Source organism: Psammomys obesus, unplaced genomic scaffold (genome assembly GCF_907164565.1).
Source record: "Psammomys obesus unplaced genomic scaffold, mPsaObe1.curated_primary_1811, whole genome shotgun sequence".
Classification (NCBI taxonomy): domain Eukaryota; kingdom Metazoa; phylum Chordata; class Mammalia; order Rodentia; family Muridae; genus Psammomys; species Psammomys obesus.
The window spans coordinates 6,021,302-6,042,301 of NW_026586463.1; the positions used below are offsets into that span (position 1 = coordinate 6,021,302).

The 21,000-nt window shown below is 39.9% G+C and overlaps 1 protein-coding gene across 4 annotated transcripts in view; it reads right to left on the reverse strand.

Annotated features, from left to right (window-relative positions):
- The window catches only part of Kif2a (kinesin family member 2A), a 59,651-nt gene extending 38,723 nt beyond the window's left edge, over window positions 1-20,928 (reverse strand). For 2 of the 4 annotated variants that reach the window (XM_055601974.1, XM_055601973.1), the window contains exon 1: window positions 20,577-20,928. In XM_055601974.1, coding sequence (XP_055457949.1) covers window positions 20,577-20,640 — 64 coding nt within the window. In that variant the 5' untranslated portion in view covers window positions 20,641-20,928. The remainder of the gene's footprint in view (window positions 1-20,576) is intronic. The other 2 variants (XM_055601975.1, XM_055601976.1) reach the window with 2 other exon arrangements.
- Window positions 20,929-21,000: the final 72 nt, after the last annotated feature.

Sequence of the window (21,000 nt, forward strand, 5' to 3'; positions counted from 1 at the left end):
TGTGTGTGTGTGTGTGTGTGTGTGTGTGTGTGTGTGTGTGTGTGTGTATGAAGCGGGGTACATAGAGACCACAGCCTGTGGCGGTCAGAGGTCAACTCGTAGGAGTTGGTTCTGTCCTTCCACCATGTGAAACCTGGGGATCTGACTCAGGTTGTCAAGCTTGGCAGCAAATGTCCTTATCCACAGAGCCATTTCACAGCTCCCATTATATTTTTAAAAAGAACATTTAGCTTGTTCATCTTTCACATTTCTTTGTTTACTCACAGCAATTAAAACTCCCTATTTCTCTTCAAGAACTGCTTTAACATCTAATGAGTTCTTCCATGCACTATTTTTGTTATTGTTCTAATTTTCCTTATGATTCTTTACCTCATGCATTTTTGATAAATATTTCTTAAACTGTAAATACATGGCAGTTCTATGGAGTCTGTTAATGAATTTTAAAGGTATGACATCTGACTAAAGACAAAAGTCAAAAATATGTGGATCTCCCAGTACACGGAAGACTTTCAACCTTAGCTATCTTGGACTGCTTTCCTATGGGAAATTCTTTTTTTTATAAACCTAGCTAGAAAATACAAATGTGGAGCAATTTTCAATCAAGTCAATTAACCAATTCAGTTTTAGAGATATCATCTTGCTATGTAGCCCTGGCTGACCTCGAGTCCGTGGATTAGGCACGTACTACCATGTCCAGAAGTGTCTTTTTTCCATCACCATCTAATTCAGCCTCACCCATTTAGCATTTCTAAACTACTTCTCCATGGTTGTTATCTTTTGAGCTCAGCTATGTTTGTTTGGCTTTCTCATAAATTTCTAATGCAGACTGATGCCAATACACAAACATTATCATTCTATTTCTAACTAGAAGATTTTACCCATCTCCAAGTCATATTCACAAATTTGAAAACTGTTAAGTTTTTAATATTTCATAAAATTCACCATGTAATCAATAACAGAGGCTCAAAACTTAAAATGTAGAAACTTTCAAGTTTTCAGCTTCCAAGCTACCCTGGAGAAAATATTACCTATTGAGTTGTTTTTCTTGTTTGTTTTTCAATGTAGAGTGTAGAGTGTGTCCCTAGTCATTATTTACTGGCATGTCTCCTGGCTTTTAGTACCCAAAGTTAGGCTTTTAAGTCAATTTTTACTTGAAGAAAACCTGCATTTAAGGATGTCAAATCAATTAACTTTTCCTTTGTTTTGCTTTTCAAGACAGAGTTTCCCTGCGTAGTCCCAACTGTCCTAATAGAGCAGGTAAGCCTCCAACTCAAGAGATCGCCTGCCTCTGCCTTCTGAGTGCTGGGATTAAAGGGGTATACCACTTGCCTAGCAAAGCAATTAACATTTTAAATAAACGTCTATGAGAAAATTTGTATTGATATAATTTTCAGATTGTCAGTTGTATGTGTATTCATTTTTAAGGCTAAATAGCAATGGGGTTACTCCACAGGAGGCGTCCACCTTGTTTTTGAGATAGGGCCTCTCACTGGGACCTGGGACTCATCTGTTATGCTAGGTCATCAAGTCCCAGGGATTTGTCTGTCTCTGCCTTCTCAAAGCTGGGATTACAAGCACATACTACCATGTCTAGCTTTGTATGTGGATTCTGGGGATTCACCTGAAAACTCTCATACAGAGTAACCAGTTCACCAATGGAGCTTCTTGCCAGGACCTCTTCTTTTATTTAGCCCTGTTCCCACCTTTATTATATATCCATTGCAAAGAACCTGAATGAACTGTGTCCATCATCACAGTGTCAAACTAGTTTCTGTAGCAAATACAAAACCAGACTGTGTAATCATACTGTTAATGCTGATTTGAGAGCAAAGAAATATTACAAAAAATAATAAATAAATCAGAAATTTTGCAGCTTACCCACATGAAGTATCTAAGAGTATAGTTGAGCTAAACAAATTAGCTCCAAAAAAGAAGGAAGCCAAATGTTTCTCATCAAGACAGTGGGTTTTATAGTCTGAATATAAGATGGCCTCCAATCCAAAAGCTGGCCCAGGGACCTTCGTACCTTATCTCCCCCTGACCCCACCTTGAGTCACTTTGCCCCACGTCATCCCTCCCTGTCATAATATTCTGTCTTAATCAAACATGAGCTCAGAAACAACAAACCTGTTAACTATGTACTGAAACTCTGAAACAGTGAACAAAAATAAATAAGTATTTTGTCACAGTGACAAAAAGCTGGCTAACATAATTGGAAAAAAAAAAAAAGGCATTCCAAAGATGGGCTTGCTGCCACCTTCTTCCATCACAAAGGCCACGGTGGGATCCTGAGAGCCGTCTTCACCATGCACTCCCAGCACCAGGGTTCCAGCGAGGCCCGAAAGTGCCCAAGTGCCGTTTAGGCCACAGCTCTCAAGAGCACAGGCCACAATCCTTGGTGGTGTCTCTTGCACAAGGTCTGCATATGGCACCACCTAAATTTCAAAAGAAGAACTACGCAGGCAGGACAGGACTACTAAGGAGAGCCTTGAAGCTGCTTTCCCTTCTGTTTCTTCTGCATGCATAAAGTAAAATAAACCTTTTAACTCATTTCTGTAGTCTTGGGTATCCTATTATAATGAGACTGAACTAAGACAATTCTTTAACTGTATTTAAGTGTAACAGTTTCTAGCAGGGTACACAGGTCCTCAATGTATTTTATTTTATTTTAGGCTTTTTTTGAATGGGGGGCAGGGTTTCTCTGTGTAGCCTTGGCTGTCCTCCTGGATTCGCTTTGTAGATCAGGCTAGCCTTAACTCAAATAAATGTGCCCATTTCTGCCTCCCAGGATGCTAGGATTAAAGACATGTGCCACCACACCAGGCCTCAATGCACTTTCAGAGCCTCTAACCTATTTATTTACCACCTTGTTTGGCTTAGTATTGAATGAGCCCTAAAGCATTTAAGAAAATGTTGGAGAAAATACAGGGAATAAGCATGAAGCAATCACAACACTGCACATAAATCTAATTTGATCTTATTTACTGCTCATTGTGCTGCCTACTTTTATGTCAACTTGACACAAGCTAGAGATAACTGAAAAGGATGGAATCTCAATTGAGAAAATGCCTCCACAAGAACCAGCTGTAGGACATTTTCTTAATTACTGTTTGATGGGTGAGAACCCAGCCCACTGTGGGTGGAGACATCCCCTGGGCTGGTGGTCCTGGGTTCTACAAGAAAGCAGGGTGAACAAGCCATGGGAGCAAGCTAATAAGCCACCTCTCCACGGCCTCTGTATCAGCTCCTGCCTCCAGGTTCCTGCTGTTGGAGTTCCCGCCCTGACTTTCTTCAGTGATGGACTACAATGTGGAAGTGTAAACCAAATAAACCCTTTCCTCCCAACTTGCTTGTGGTCATGCTATTTCATCACTGTGATAGTAAACCTAAGACACTCAATGACCAAACATGCTAGTATTGTGTACATACAGGTGACTGACTCACTCTATCAGCTACAATGCTGAAGTTGGTTAGAATTCGGGTTGAGTAAAAGTAAAGTTTCCTCATCAACATTTTTCATACACATCATTTTTAAGGAACAGCTCGTTGGCCTCCAATGGATCATGCCTATGCACTGCCTAAAAATCGGCTTCTCATACATTTCTGAGAACCAATCTCATTTTCACACATATTAAACTAACCATTCTCAGGTAAAATGTTACAAAGCTAAAATTCAAGGAGTGTGTGTGTGACCGCTCTCAGGACCGATCCACCTTCCTTTGAGACAGGGTCTCTCAGTGGTCTGAAACTCATTAAGAAGGGGAGGCTCCTGTCTCTGTCCTCCCAAGTGCTAGGATTACAAGTGGGCCCAGCATTTATGTTTTACATGGAATCTGGGGCTGAACTCAGGTCCTAGTGCTTGTACTAACTCAGCCATCTCGGAACAAAGGAAGAGAGGGAAGGAGAGAGGGAGGAATGTAAGGAGGGAAGAAAGAAAAGTAGGAAGGAAGACAGGCAGGCAACTTCAAGATTGAACCTAATGGAAAAGTAAATTCCACAAGTTTAAATACCAAGATAATTTATGAAAATGACTGGTTAAATAAATATATAATATTTTAAAATCATAGCCTTTATTTTAATGTCATTTTATGTTCAGCCTATTTAAAAATCTCTACAGTAACGTTCAACTTTATGTCATAGTAAAAATAATCAGTTTAGAGTTCAACTTTCAAACATCTGCCAATGAGAACAGGCATTATATAGCACTTGCCTTTATTTCCAGCACCCAGGAGGCACAGGCAGGAGAACCTGTGTCAGTTCACAGGCAGCCTGGTCTACAAAGCTAGCTCTCAATCAGCCAGGGACATATAGCGAGACCTTGTCTCAAAAGACCCAAAAACAAAAAGCAAATAACGACATGTCAGTGAATATTAATAATGAATCTGTGTAAGAAAAAACTACAAAAGAACAGTTACGAGTACTGCTCCAATTCAAGTCACTTTTGACTCAGTGAATAAAATAAAATACATGAATAAATACGTGAATTTCAGGGCTTTCTAATTACTTAAAAATCAATTTGATTATTTCATACGGGTATCAGTGATCCTTAATTTGTAAAAGTTCATCTATTTACTGAACTGTCAAAAACAAGTTTCACACGTTGGCAACTGCCTTTTGGTCTCTGAGAACAAGACCCTATTCTATATTTCCTAGTTTACAGCTGAATTCACAGCAGCTGTGAGGCTAAGAAATGCCAGCAACCAATTAGGCTAGCACAAACCTTGTGCAGCATGTAAAGTATAATTTGGTTGCAAATGCAGGAGACAAGAGCCAAAATCAATCAATCAAGAGTGCTAACAAAATTGCATTATAAGCATTCAAAACACAGAGTAAGTAATATGTAGCAGGTATATGTATTTTGTTTTTAAAAGGACAAACATGAAAAAAAATCAATTTCTTTCAGATTCAAGCAGCTTTTTAAGAAGGTTGCAGCTGTTTATCATGTACCTAGGATTACAAACTCAACGCTTTTGTGTGTAATTATTCAAATTATAGGGTTGAAGTATACTTGAGGATACAAATGACAAGTCTTTCCCAAGAGTGAATAATATTTATCAGTACTTCTTGAAATATTGCTATAAATTTTTTCTCATTTATTAACACCTTAATATTTAAATAATAGAAAAAACTGCACAAAATACTCAAAATGTAAAAGTTATTAAATGATTAATAAAATAAAACTTGAGGTATTACATTGTTTAGAACAGTGATATCCAAACCCTTTAGAATTTTAAACGCTAGTGGTTATGCTTCAGGTATGATAAATTTTAAAATGACAAAAAAGGTGATTTATATTTTAAAACATAATTTTAAACCGCACACAAATCATGGTGATTCACATGGTGATTCAAACAAATCATGGGTGATTCACATATATACAGCCATATAATAAAAAATACAAAAATATGCCTTGTGTTCTAATAAATTATAAGATTCTTGGACTAGGCGAGATATGGAGATGACTAAGTTCAAACCCCAGGACCCACATGGTAGAAACAACTCCTACAAGTTGTCCAAGCTGTCCTCTGAACTACACACACACACACACACACACACACACACACACACACACACACACCCCTTCTCTACGTTATCTATCCTTAATAAAACCATGAGCAGTGTCCTCAAATCTTTAGTAAGAATATGACTACATAATTAGAAGTTTTGGTGTTTTGTTGCATGGGCTTTTAAAACTAAGCTAGTAAAGTTTAGCTATATTTTAGCCCTGTGCCTCAGGCAGGAAAGAAGAAAAGTATACATAAATATCTATTCTCAGAACAAAGAAGTAACTTTTATTATAACACTCTCTAATTTTGTAATTACATACTCAGATTAGGTGCCTGGGTGTTTCCAGAGAGAACGTTATTCAAAGCAGTTGGTTATCAGGTATCTGAAAAAACTTTCTTCAAAGTTGGTCCCTACCAAAGAATTCTGAATTCAGAGCCACTGTCTTCAGCACTCTGTCACTCTATATCAGGTGACTGGTTAAACACTGTCTTCATTTGTCTCTTTTCTCTCTCTCCCCTTTCTCTTCCCGTGTGTGTGTGTGGGGGGGGGCGCGGGGGTGTTGCTACATAGTGATAGTCAAGGCTGCCTGAGCATGAAATCTTCCTGCCACAGCCTCCTGAGTTTTGGGATGACAAGTACTTAGTTTCATGTCTGGCTTCTCATACTACATGTAATACTGATTCTAATCAATTTTATATTTAGTTACAAGAACCGACTGCTGGTGTGGAATATAAATTTAAATATTTGAGTACATCTTTTCCAGTCACAGCAAAAAATATATATATATTTTATTATATATATCTTTATTTGTTTGTTTGTTTAGTGCCTAAGAAGGTCTGTCAAGATTTTTTTGTTCTGTTTTGTTTTCCAGACAGGGTTTTTCTCTGTGTAGCCTTGGCTGTCCTGTACTCACTTTGCAGACCAGGCTGGCCTCATACTCTGAGATCTGCCTGCCTCTACTTCCCTGAGTGTTGGAAATAAAAGCATGAACCAACACACGGATAAGATTATTTTTAAGAGGTAAAATTCCTTTCTTCAAAGAATTCTAAAAAGCATGTTCCTTTAGGAACATAAAAATAACCGGTTGCTAATGAAGTTCAATAGAATGATCTACTATCATTAACTATACAATGGCAGAATGCTGGAAGAATGGAGATGACTAAATATTATCTTAGAAGAGAAAGACTATAAAACCATCAAGGATGCTATGAAAAGCATCATTAGAAAACGGAAGACACTGTTAAAGTACATACTAATAACTGCCTAGCACCTGTTAATGCTCTAACAGAAAATACAGATTTATTCCTATTAAGTTAAAGCCCAGAGAGCAATCAGCTAAATTTTCAGGGATTATACAGGCTCAGATGAGTAAGCAGGTCCAGCATAAATCAAAATCTCAAACTGATATCCAGGTTTTGTTAACTAATCTAAGCAGTGATGAATCCTTAATCAGGACAACGATAAGCAATACGTTATCAACAGCTTTGCTAGAACAAGGCCCCATTACAGAAGGGCAAAGTAACGTGTCAGCTGACACCGGTAACTGTACTGTTGCTATTTAATAAATCCCTAGGGAATGGGACTTTGCCAAACAGAGTTTCTATTTTGGTTCATCACACTTATGTTACTGTTTTTACTAAATGTAAAACATCTATCATAGTCTTTCTAGCATAGTTTAAAGTAGGCTTTAAACATAAACCTGACATTTGATACCAGGGGGAAAAGAAGACATAATATAACTTAGATTTTCAGGAAGAAAAGGTAACTTTAAAATGAGATATACTTTTACCCATCCTGCATACAAATTATCTTTTCCAAACTTTTCTCATCATTGGTGCACTGTCTTGAAAAGGGATATAAAAACTAATATATCCCCTGGGGTAACATGGAAACTATGGTCTATGTGGGTTTCCTGTTTGTTGTTCTGGGATAACTGAACCACACTTAAAGGTAATGAATCACTGTGGTTCCCTAATGGTTTGCGTATTTGGAGTTGGGTAGCTGACTATTCAAAAACACCAAAAATCAACTACTGTAAAGAGAATAGAAAAGTTCAATTTCTAAAATTATGATGATTACAGCTGAAAAGGGGCTGGGGGGACAGTTTTAAAAAAAAAAAAAAAAAAAAAAAAACCTAAAATGTCGACTTAATGTGCTGACAAGAAGCCATGACACCCTCAGGTCCACTTGCAGAACACCCCTAAAAAGGTGGAGAGAACATACTCTGCGGCATTGTTCTCAGAACTCTACAAGCATGCCTAGCACGCACTTGACCATACACACAACACACAAAACTTAAAAACTCACTTCACATAGCTTCCTAACTAAGTAATGTTTATTAAGTAAATCTAAACACCTAGGAACTTTTTTAAAAAGTACATCTTCACATGTCCTTCGGTGTAAAATATCCAAAATATATCTTTGTCAAGGGAAAAGATTTGTTCTCTAGAATATCACAATTTTGCACACCAATGTTGGTAAAACAATATTCTGCTGATGGCTCAAAATTTCAAAAGGTGTCCTCACAGACGTCCTGCTGAATATACTGAGCAATCTTACCTACGGTTCCCCCGCTCAGATTTTTACTCAAAGGAAATTCCATTCAGGTTCTAGCTACATAGAAGTATCTTCTTTTATGCTTAAACACACCCTAACATGAGATGAAGACAAGTAAGCAATATTTTTAACACTTACTATAAAGCCATTACTTCCCCAGCAGTTTCTATCACAGTCCCTGTTACACCACCAATGGAAACCTGTGGTCACTGTCACTAAGCAATTTTCCCCAATTTCTGTTTTCAGTGTCTGGACGAACTGAGACAAGAATCATTCTTTCAAGCTATTAAGAAACAGTTGCTAACCAAAGGTGGAGAGACCTTCGGGAAACTAGCAGCAACACAGCCCGTACAAATTACTAGCCTGAGTTAGTGCACTAGTAGTGGCGGTGGTAGAAGCAGTAGTAGTCATAGTCACCAGCGCAGGGGTAGGTAGAAAAGTAAAAGGGTACTTGAGCAGTTAAGACAATTGAGGATAGGATATGAGGTTCAGAGCAAACAGCCAACCAATGAAGACAACTAGATTTCAGAGTTAGGCAAAAGAACAGAGAAAAGTTATGACATACACCTACATTTAGATACTGGTTCCACTATAGGCTCGCTAACTTGACGTGTTTATGAAACATTCAAGTAGAGATATTTAGTAATCCATTAGATAACATACAAACAGTCCATGTCTGCAACTATCCTACCTAGGCTGAAGAATTCACTTTACCTATATAGAGAGAATTATGTGAGCAATACTTCAGGGTTAGGAGCAAAATCTGAGGTACACCATCTCTCATAAACCACCCTCAAAGGTTGGGAAGAAAAAGCATGTTGGGAGATAACAGGAACACAGGAAATTCTATTAACTTTAAATAATGGCTCTTAATAAAGACGTAAGAAGATAAGGTTAAAAGCAACGGATCACTAAAAATAAATTGCAACTTAAAAAACATAGAGAACAGCTACTGTTTGGGAGGTTATGTATGGGGAAAAAGCATCAATAATCCACATGTAATTACAAAACAAGAGGTTTATAAACCCGAAGATCATGAAAGCTGGACAGGAACCACTGTCACCAAGCTGTAACTGGGCACATTTTTGCAACAATGAGAATCTTTCATATGATAGAATATCTTCTTGCCTAAACCTTGGAGTCTTGTGAGCAGGAAGGCCTAAAGGGCCTGGAGATTAGCATCCCACTCTTTGAAAGAAATTCTAGAGCTAGATAACACAAGAGCCATTTAGCATTAGCACAAGAGCTAAATAAGCACAAGAGCCATTTAGCATTTCGCTGCTGCTGACATAACCTTTTCTAAAAGCCCTTTCCTTCATTCGAAGCATTAACTAAAGGGACACATACCTTCATTCAGTATGGGCATCAGGAATGGGGAAAAGAGGGATGAATAGCGACGGAAAACAGAATCTTGGATCTCAAACTAGAGAGACCAAATTCAAAGGTGCAGACCTAACTTTATTATCCAGTATAAAGGCCTTTAAAACGACCGAAGGCCAATCAGGCCATCCCATATAACGATCAATCAGGTTGGTGCAACTACAAGGAAATGTGGAGGATTGGGGGAGCAAGGTCACCTTAAAAGACTTCTGTAAAGAAGGGGGAAGCAGCCACTGCCCTAGCCTCCGATCCATTCTGAGACTTCACTAGCATGGTAGGAGTCCCTAGTGGATCAACACTGTGTGCAGTGAACCAGGGTTTTTCAACATGTTGTAGGAGCCACTGACACTTCACTTGCCGTTTCCTATGTGCCTCCAAAAGGCTTTTCTCAATATTCCCCACAATTCAGCAAATGCTAGTTGGATTAACTTAAAAAATTCAAAACAAACAACAGAAAGTCTCCCGACCCACACCACCACCAAGGGCAAGGCAAACTAATCCCAAAGAAGGTAAATGGAAGCATTCCATATAACGACTGGACTTTGGATGCCTAGCACAGACACAGCATATAAAGAACTCTTAAAATCCAGTTGCTAAGCATCTACTTGTTATAGATAGACACCTCTGGACAAGTCAATGTTTTTATTGAAACAATATCAACAAATTTTTACCAGTGTGATGGTCTGAATAGGAACGGCCCCCACAGACTCGTGTGTTTGAATGTTTGGCCACAGGGAGTGGCACTACTAGAAGGTGTGGCCTTGTTGGACTAGGGGTGGCCTTGTTGGAGGTGTGTCACTAGGGGGTGGACTTTGAGGTCTCAGAAGTTCAAGCCATGCTCAGTGTGGCACTCTTCCTGCTGCTTGCAGGATAAAGACATAGAGCTCTCAGCTACTTCTTCCACACCATGTCTGCCTGCACACTGCCATGCTTCCGGCCATGACAATAATGGACCAAACCTCTGAAACCGTAAGCCAGCCCCAATTAAATGTTTTCCTCTACAACAGTTGCCATGATCATGGTGTCTCTACACAGTAATAGAAACCCTAACTATGACAACCAATAACAGTATATTTAAAGAGCTGTTTGTGACTAAATTCCAAGATTTATCTCACTGATAGCACCTCTAATTTTTCTCATTTCCTATACATAATATAGGTAAATCCTTATATCCACTTCTCTTTCGTTCCCTACAGTAAATTACAAGCTTTTTGTCTGTAAAATTATTAACCCCAAAACCAAAACAAAAATCCACACAACTTTCAAGCTGTTTGCACTCCAAGCTTAAACAGAAAACAGATTTCACTTGTTTGTATCTTACAGCAGAAATCTGCTATTGTTCGGCCAGTTTATATACAATCTTGGCAGATCTCAAGGAAAATGCTTCAAGACACAAGGCTTGGGCATTCATCACAGTGTCAGAACTATAAACTCACTATGTCCATAAGCTGAAATCAAGAATTATTTATTCCAGTTGTCAAACATATCTGAATCCTTCCCATTCCACTACATAGTTCATTTAAAATTATCTTTGTTAGCCAAAAGACAAAGTGTGATTTAAAACAAAACAAAAAACAAACAAACAAACACAAAACCTGGTGCTGGGTACAGCTCAGATGATACAGTAACTTGCCTAGTATATATAAAACTCAGCAAAGTAATAGCCTAGCAAGCACAAAGCTTTGAGTTAAATCCCCAGAGCTGAGAAATAAACAGGGTGTGATACCACATACCTATAATCCCAGCACTAGAAATGGGGAGGCAAGAGGCTCTTAAATTCAAGGTCATCCCCCATTATATAGTGAGTTCAGACAAAGCCATCCTAGCATACATGACAGTCTGTCTTAAAAATAAAAGAGCAGCAAAGCTGAATTGCATGGTTTAGTTCATCTTCATTCTTAAAATAGTATAGATTAGCATTAATTGGTCCCCTAGTTCACAAAAGGCCTAGATAAAGTTTGCACATCCCTTTCCCTCTTTTAAGGTTCACAGCAAGTTCACAAAGATTTCCCACAAGCCTCCCTTTCCCATATACCCTCCACTATCAATATCCTGTATGAGGTATATCTGTTACAATTAATCTACAATCACACATCGTTATCTAGCTTATAGTAAAATTTACTCCTACTGATATAACTTCTATAGAGTTTAGAAAATGTCCATTATATACTATTATCAAAAAAAATTCACTGCCCCCAAATCCTCTGTGTTCTGCCTATATATCTAAGTCATTCTAAATAGCACTTAAAACATTCTAAACACTGAAAAGGTATTCAGAATCTTAAGGAAGATGAGAGAAGGCAAATGCCAGCACAGAAAAACATACGCCAAAAATAAGAACAAAGAAAAGGTAAAGGAGAACAGCCAATGAATGAAAGCAGAGGAAAGAGAACTTCCATCACAGAACTTACAGGTGCCAAGGACGCACTCTGCAACTGAGCCACACTCCAGTCCCATTTCAAGAATCAAAATACTTTATCCTTTAGTGGCTGAAGACATGGCTCAGCAGTTAAAGTCCTGGGTTGTATTCTGAATGCACATGACAGCTCACAACAATCTATAACTATAGCTCCATAGGCTCCTATGCCCCCTTCTGGTGTGCACATAAACAGGAAGACAAAACACTCATATATATGTATATGTATATGTGTATATATATACACATGATATATATGATTTATATATATGATTTATATATATGATAATTTATATATATATAAATTAAACAACAGTTTATATTTTTAAAGTTCTTTGCTGTAATTCTTCCTTTCTTTTCCTTTCCAGGAATTGACAGTTTGGGCTCAGTTTTAAGACAAAAAAATTCATTAAAGCTTACTGCTGTAAACATTTATTGGAAGTGCCCCCGTATCTCAATAGTAAAAAACAACCAGAATTGGTCTCTTTCACGTTACAACACACCCAGGATTTACAGTACTCTGTATTCATCAATAGGATTAGCTTGATTAAACAGAACTAAAGAGATTTTTATAAACTACACTCTAGTCTTTTCGAATCTGAAGTTCCTTCCCAACTCATTAGCATAAGTGATACCACCACGTAACGAAGGTTCTTCTTGACATGTTTTCATCTCATCTGCTTCTTAATCACTCACTGTTCACCCTTCTAGACTGAGGCACTCTCATCTAAGCTACTTCTCTTTCTGTAGCTGTCTCTCTAATCTATCACTAATCACTGGCTAACTCCTATTACTGATGTCAGAAGATTAAGTCCTACAGTACTTTCCAAGTGTCCTAGAAACTAATTCCAAGATCCTAATTCCAAGCCAAGGTGTTTGTTTCCAACACAAGGTGTTCTAGGTCTCCCCTTCCTCTTTGTCAACTTCACCTCTCACCGTTCCGCCCTGTTTTAAACTCTCTTTACCAACAGCCCTGTGTTCCCAGCTCAGGAGCTGCTCCCATGTTGTGCCATAAGCACAGAATGTGGCCTCCTCCAAGGCAATCATCCTCCACTATTTACTAGCCCACACTAAATCTGTGTGAGGCCTAGTTCCTCTTCTGTAAAGTAGAGAAGATACTGTCTACAATACTGGCAGTTGTGAAAATCAAATACTGTACATTACACATTAAACAAAGAACATGAAGGCTAATAAATGTCTTCAGATAGCAAAGCTAACAGGTGACATTCTAAAACTCTTTATAACATAAGAGTCTCACTTTACAACCTGACTAGTCTCCAATTTGCAGATCCTCTGCTTGGATCAATTTTTTTAAAGATTAAATTTATTCATTATGTGTACATTATGCCTACATGTATGCCTACAAGTCAGAAGAGGGCACCAGATCTCATTATAGATGTTTATGAGCCACCATGTGGTTGCTGGGAATTGAACTCAGGACCTCTGGAAGAACAGCCAGTGCTCTTAACCTCTGAGCCATCTCTCCAGCCCCTTGGATCAAATTTTTAAGAAAGAAATTGAAATTAAACAGCAGTGTGGAAGACATAAGCTAACTAATAAGTAGACCGTTTGTTCACCAAATGTTACTATCAAGAAGGTTACTCTTAACATACTTAACAAATATAACCATACACATATTCAGGACCCTATCTTTAAATAGGTTTACAGAGATGATACGTTAAAAACTAATGCTAAAACTTACAGGAAGGGAGAAAAGTCTCTTAAAGTAAATAAAATATAAAAGGAAAGTATTTGGCAGCACTGTGAAGGGGTCTACTCTCAACTCATGTGAATGAACAACTGAGAGTAGAGCGCTCCAGCTGTTCGCATGTCCTACTTCTTTAGGTCTGTCTCTGTAAGTATTCCAACCCAGGTTCTCTAAAGAAAAAAACAGCCGATGACGGTCTGTTAAAACCTAAACCTGGAGGAGCTTACACCTTCTGAAATTAGAACAAAGATTAAAACTTAGAAAATAAAGAACAGTACATCTCTAGTGGCAAACAATACCAATGCATCTAACTAGCGTGGGCTGTGGAGAATGACAGTGCTGCATTAGGCTGAATGTGGGCCCTGAGGAAAGCGTGAAGGAAGGACACAGACAGGTGACTGCAGAACTACTCTAACTCATTTTTGAAGTACAGGTGTACACAGAGAACAGCACGCGCCTGTTAGGACTAGTCACACTATAAAATGATTTAGTTCCTTGTTAGGACTTTATTCAATGAATTCCTACAGATATTTGAATGTATGATAGAGACTAAGTTAATGAAATGTCATAAAAAAAAAAGAAATAGGATACTTCACTATTTTGATATACCACAATCACTTAATTCCAAAATAGTTCACACTCTAGTAAATCGAGTGTTTGAATTTGTAAGTTTTGATAGGTAATGAGAAAAAATTATCAAAAATAAGAAATCCCTGGGCAAGGCCATACTCAGAAGCATGGGAAACTGAACCCATGTCTCCGTAAATGCTCTAGCACTGAGCTACTCTCCCAGCCCTGGAAATATGACTTTTACTTTAAACACATCAACAGTGCTTATGACTGAACCCAGGGCCTTGCATTCTACCACTAAGATACAGTCCCAGATGAAGAATGATTTTTAAGAGACATCTGCTCATTTTTCTCTTTGAATGCAAAAAGCTAACACAATTAACCAATGATAAGTTGATATACCATTTCATTTTGTGTTTTCATGAGCTCAGATCTTACTGGCCATGCATTTCCATTTACTTTGCTCTCGATATTATCTATGTGACACAACATCTATGCATTCCTAAGCATCTTAAATGTTTAGTATGAGAAAACACTGTCTATTTTTAAGAGACTTTTATTTAATTTTTTAAAGTTTACCTCTGTGTGTACATGTGTAATGTACAATGTTTTGCCTGCATTTACGTCCATGCACCCCATGCACTCCTAGTGCCTATGGAGGCCATCAGAGGGCGTTGCATCTCCTAGAACTGGATGATAGCCTGCTATGAGCTCCTGTGTGGATGCTATGAGGTGAACCCAAGAGCAATGGCTACTCTTCTCCTCTTAGGTCTATTTCGGTTTTGCACTCAACAGGCTTAGTGTATCTCACTGGAAATGCTCATTTGCATGCCCAAAATTAGATATATTAAAGACCCTATCTTGAAGTTCATTTGCTTTATATATACATATTTTATGTATTTATATATACATATATATAAAGTGAAGTTAACTTTATTTATTATTTATTTATTTATTTATTTATTTATTTAATGAGCCTGTGTTTTGGTGGTAACTCTTCATATAAGATCAGGCGTCATTTTCAGCTTGTGGCATCACATCAAGTAGTTAAAGTTTGAGGTTTTGCCGTTTCAGACTGCAGATTCTTCTATTAGAGCTGTTCTACTATTACTTTAGCTGTAAATTAAAAACCTGGTATGTGACAAAAAGAAAACCCCATTTTTTCCACAAGCTGACCAGAAGACTAAAACTTAGTTTTACCCAGAGCTTAACGTGTATGTCTTTAAGCAAAGAATTTGCTTTGACCTCAAACCAAGCAAGTATCTTAAGAAATTACGTTAGGTTACACAGCAGAGGATATAAAATCATAACGTGGCTGAATTGAAGAACTGAGCTTTGCAAAAGACTTGTTACTGCTGTCTTGTGTTCTGAGAAAGGGCCTCACCATGCAGTCCACGGGGGCCTCAAATGTGCAGAGATCCTCCTGCATCAGCTTCCCTCTGGAGTGTTGTATACTAGATATTATAACCCAGCACAACCACAAACAATTGGTACATTTAATATTAATGACAAGTATACTTGTGACTAGAAAGAATGCATCCTGAGTGCCTCATCCTATTCTGGGTTTCCGCAATAGTTTGCTTTTCTGTGTTTCATCAAGCCCAAGTTTAACTGGCTCTTTCCTGCTTCCTCCAAAATGAAAAAGTATATACACTTGACAATGAAAGTTACTATACAACCTTTCCCAACAAATCTGTCATAGAATGGAGTGGTTAGACAAAATATATTGTGATACTTTTTGTGATAGTAAAGTAAAAGTTACTTTTTAAAACCTCTGACTGTTAACGCTTTACCTTTATAAATGACAAAATATTAGAATTTGATTTCACCAATTTGGCAAATTTAGCTATATTAGAAACTGATAGTTGTCTAAGTTTCTTAGGTAGTGGTAGAGGGAGTTCTACTACAGGGGCTTGCATGTCTGAAAAAAATACTCACAAAGTATAAAACTATCATCAATAACAACATATGCTAGCATGTAGCAGTGAGTAATTAACATCTAACACGGCGATGTCCTTTTTGAACCATGTGCGCTTGGCAAATTCTGATTCTGTACCCATAAAATGTTGTATCTGCTTTCTTCCCTGCTTAGGACTTCATATGGCCCCTGTGAGATCCCAATTAGATAATATATTTAGAAGCACATGAAAAACTATGCCTAATAAATACAACACCAAAGCACTACTGTCTTAGTCACCTGCAAAAGGAAATTAGCAATCTACAAAAGCACCCATTCTATCCTATTCCCACAACAGTCACATAATTACAATTGTATTCTTATATTGTCTACTTTTATTCTTTAAATTGTGACTCGATTCACTAGAAGCCTATAAAATGACATGTAAGGATGAACTAGTAAAATAATAAATAGCAAAGCATGTAAAGAACTGGTTCAATAAAAAAAAAAAAATCTTTGTTAAGACTGTCTGCCCCAAGCTCCAACCTTCCTGATGGCCCTTTGAAATCATCTCCTTTTCAGATGCTTTAATGAAGACATTGTTTTCTCAATGTTTAACAAACAGGAATATTTTTTCTCTCCCCCAGTTTTGAGTTTCGTGACACTCTAATAACTAACATTCTACCTTTACACTCTGTCCTGCTTTTCCCATGAGTGGGCCACAATCTTCTCTGTACTAGGAGACCAGGCTGCAGGAAGCTGTATATACAGTCCAGAAGGAACAGACAATTCCTCCTTCTGTACTGTAATTCTTGGCAGTCAGGTTTCTATGTTATGCAAAGCAGGTTCTTAGCTGCCACTGACAAGCTGTGGTCTAGACTGGTTAGTTACTCATGCTGACCTGTGACTCAGTTTCCATTTATACAAACTGAGCATCAAATAATCTTCCAAGATTTTCTTAGCTGAAAGTTTAAAAATTCCCACTAGATAACAAATCAACTAAGAGACTTCCAAAGACCAACACCACCTTAGCTGCACTTTTCAAGTATTAACTGTTTCTCAGACATGACCAGTGTCCTAAAGGAGAAGTAATCACTGATGCCACACACCTTTCAATAGTGTAGCTTTAAAAAATAGTTTTCCCAATGAAGGCTACGCATCTGTATAACTGTAGTTTATTCAGAGTCACTGAACTCTAAAATGAACCTGAAATCAAGTAATGGTAAGGCATATGCAAGAAGATGTATTTTAAAAAATGTCTGTTGTAAGAAACCATTCCAACTTCATACCAGTTTACCGGGGATTGACAGCAATCTCTGGAGTCCAAGCCAAATTCCTGCCATATCTAACCTTTGAAGGGGGGAAAGGCATAATAAAAACAAAACCCAAACAATAAAAAACAGCCTAACCTTGGATCATTTCAATCACCTCTGAGGCTCCTGAACTAAGAGCCCATCAGGGAAGGGTCCCCACAGTGGGACGGTGGTAGTACACATTGCGCACAGATAGGTTTAGTTTCCTGGGATAATTTCAGCTGGTTGGCTAAAATAACGCTTTACATTTTCTAAGTTACACTTATCCGTATGCACGTGTATGTTTTTATTTGCGCGTGCACATGCCATGGGCATGCGTGGAGGTCAAAGAACAACTTGCAGGGGTTGGGTTGGTTCTCTCCTCCCACCATGAGTGTCCTGGAGACTGAACTCTGGTCATCAGGCTCAACCTTTTCACCAGTCCCAAAACAATGTTTGGAAACAAAAATGTAGTAATAAGCAATGCACTCAACTGCTACCCACAAGAATGTGTGGGGTGATATACAGATGTTGTCAAGCAATTTCTAAGGCCATTAAATATGTGAAGCCTGCATCCTGGCTCTGGTTGCCATGAGTGTGGGTGTCTTCACAGGCCTCCAACTGCCTTCTCTAGACCAGCAGTTCTCAACTGCCCAATGCTGTGACTCTTTAATACAGGTCCTCATGCTGTGGTGGGCCCCCGCCATAAAAATTACTTCATTATTGTAATCTGCTGTTATGAATCATAACAAAAATATCTCATATGCAGGATATCTGATATGTAACCCCAGGTTGAGAGCCATTGCTCCACACCAAGCATCTACTTTAGCCATGCAGTTTGAAAACTTACTAAGCAGTACAGTTTTAAGCATCAATGCTTAAGGAAATAGGCTGTCTCACTGATGATACAGAACGACTTAGGAATTCAGAAGCCCACTGGTAATCTGGTTTTAATCATGAGGACTTATTGGGATAAGCGTTTCTGCAGGAGCTTCAAAGATATGAATGCGTCCATTCTGGCTTATGATTTGGCCTTTGGAATCTTTTACCATACGACTATCATTGACAGGAAATGCTGGTCAGGAACAAAGATCACACATACAGTGCAATCTATTGCCTGATTAAGAGCAGGCTGAAGCGGCCCTTCTTTATTTACTCCTGTGATTTTAGGTCTCAGAACATCAGTGTTTATTCAACCACAAGGTTTACTTATTTTATATTTTACAATAACCACTCGTATTTTATCCAGTCACAGACCTGTTATAGAAGGAAGGAAGCAAAAGCAGCCTTTTTAATGTGAAAGGAGGGAATGCTTGGGGGAATCTCCTAGACATGAAATGCAACTGTGAAACACTTTCCATTCCAATTATTCCCTTTAAAAGTTACCCACTTTTCAGGGCCGAAGATGTAGTTCAATTGTTGACTGCTTGATCCCCAGACCCTCATAAATTGGCACTCAGAAGGCGGAGGCAGGAGTTGTTCAAGGTCCTCAGATACAAAGCAAGTTCAAGGCCAGCCTGAGATTATAAGGTCTCCAAAAATACGAGATTTTAAATGTTGTTTTAAAAAAAGCTACCTACTTTGGCTCTCTTACACCCAAGGCACTTAAGTATTTACACCTACTGGTTAGGACAATACACAGTACTGACTTCCACTTCTTCTTGGGAGGAAACATTTTCAAAAGTGTTGTCTAGATTACTCTGTCTTCAAATATAACGCTCTCATGTGTCACAATTTCTGCTACAGGCTGAAGCTTAAGGCTGAAAGAACATTATAACCCTATATCCTAGGATCCCAAGAACCCAAATTACTTCAAATCCAATAATTTAAACAAACAAACAAAAAAAAAGGCATCTCAGAAAAATTGTAAGAGAAACCTCTTGCCTGTTGTGTTATTTCTGTAGTGATTCCAGTTAAATGCCATAGGTAAGACTTTTAAAATTGTAAAGAACTTACATTGTATTATACTTTAGGTTTTAAACTAACATGTAAATCCTACATTTGTTGATAAATAGCCAACCCACACTGAAGAAAAATAAAATGGTATTAAACAGCATAATGATTACAAGAAAGTAATCTGTGGAGAAGTAATAAAGCAAACAGCAATCCAAGTAATCCAATCCACCTGGTAACTTCTAAAGCTCTCCAAGTTATAATTTATTTTCTCATACACAAAATAATGCTTCCGGTTACCTCCGATGCAAAGAGGATGGGAGAAAAAAAATCATTAATTATATAGGGTCTTCCAGTACACCATAGATAACAGAAAAAAGTCTCCTCATGTCTATAGACATAACTTGGTTAAATCTGGTAGACACCAAGAAGTGGGTGTCAGAGGCATGCCCTTACTAATTAGGATAAAGGATGGTGAACAGGCTAAAAGTAATAAAAAGGTTTCAGGGGAGATGGAATCAAGAACCAACTCAATACAAGCATCTGTAATTTCATTCATGCCCTTATACTCACTATTTCCTTTACGATATGATTTCCACTTTACATTTATAAGTTAGTGACATAAAACACCCCCCCCCCAAGAGGAACCCACAGAAACATCCATAAGCCTACGGGTCTTAAAAAAAAAAAAAAAAGGAATTAAACATGCGTCTTCACCTCGCCTTACACTTTTCTCAGCTACCTCCCGAGGGTGTGAAAATATCAACATCCGGTGGCCCACCCCCACCCTCTCAGTAGTGTCTCGCGTGGACTGTCTCTGCATCCTCTCCTTCCCTTTCGGTACCATCACCGTGGAGAGGCGTACCGAGGACTCCTTTCCCGTTGCTCTCCCCCCAGCCCCCGCCACCACCACCCCTTTTTCATGGCCGAGCGCAGCATTCTCTGCACCCTTCTCCCAGGGCAGGGACGAGCGAAAGAAAGCGGCATGCTCGGGGAGGGCGAGCAAGGGGGCCTGACAACCGGATGGCTCCCCATCCGCCGCTGGCGGGCAGTCGGGTCTCCGGGTGCTCCAACACCCCGATCTCCACGCTCCCGCCCTCGCCCCGCCACTGATGCAGAGACCGGTAAAAGGCAAGAGCCGGGGGGCAGCGAGCGCGAGGCGCGGCCAGCCCTAACGGAGCCCCCCCCCCGGGGGAGGACCCGGGAGCGGCCCCCGCCCTGCGGCCGGGTCCCCGCACTGCAGCGGCGCCCGGGCGGCCCCGCACGGCGCCGCACACAAAAGCGCCGGGCCGCCGCCTTCCCGCCCCCACAGCCCGCGGGGCCGGCGAAGGGCCGGCCGGCCCCGGCGCGGCTCACCATCGCTGCGCTTGATCTCCACGTAAATCCCGATCTGGATCTTGCCGAAGTTGGCCGTTGCCATCACCTCATCCGGAGCGGCGGCGGCGGGCGGGCGGCACGGGCGGGGAGGGGGCGGGGTGGCGGCGGTGGCCCGCGGCCGCGCCGGCCCGGGAGGCAGCGTGGACGCGAGCGGTGGCCGCGGGCGAGCGGCGGAGCGGACGAGCGGGCGGGGACCCCGGGCCTGGCGGGATCGGGAGGGCGGGCGCGCACGCCGGGCGTCGGGGGTGAAGCGAGGGCCGCGGCCGGGGGGCGACGCGGGGGGAAGAGAGGAGGAGGAGGGCTCGCGCCGCCCGCCCGGACCGACGCTGGGGAGGCGGGGCGCCGTGCGCCTGCGCACACCCGGCCGCCCGCGTCTTTCTGCCCGGCGCCCGCGCGCTCCGGC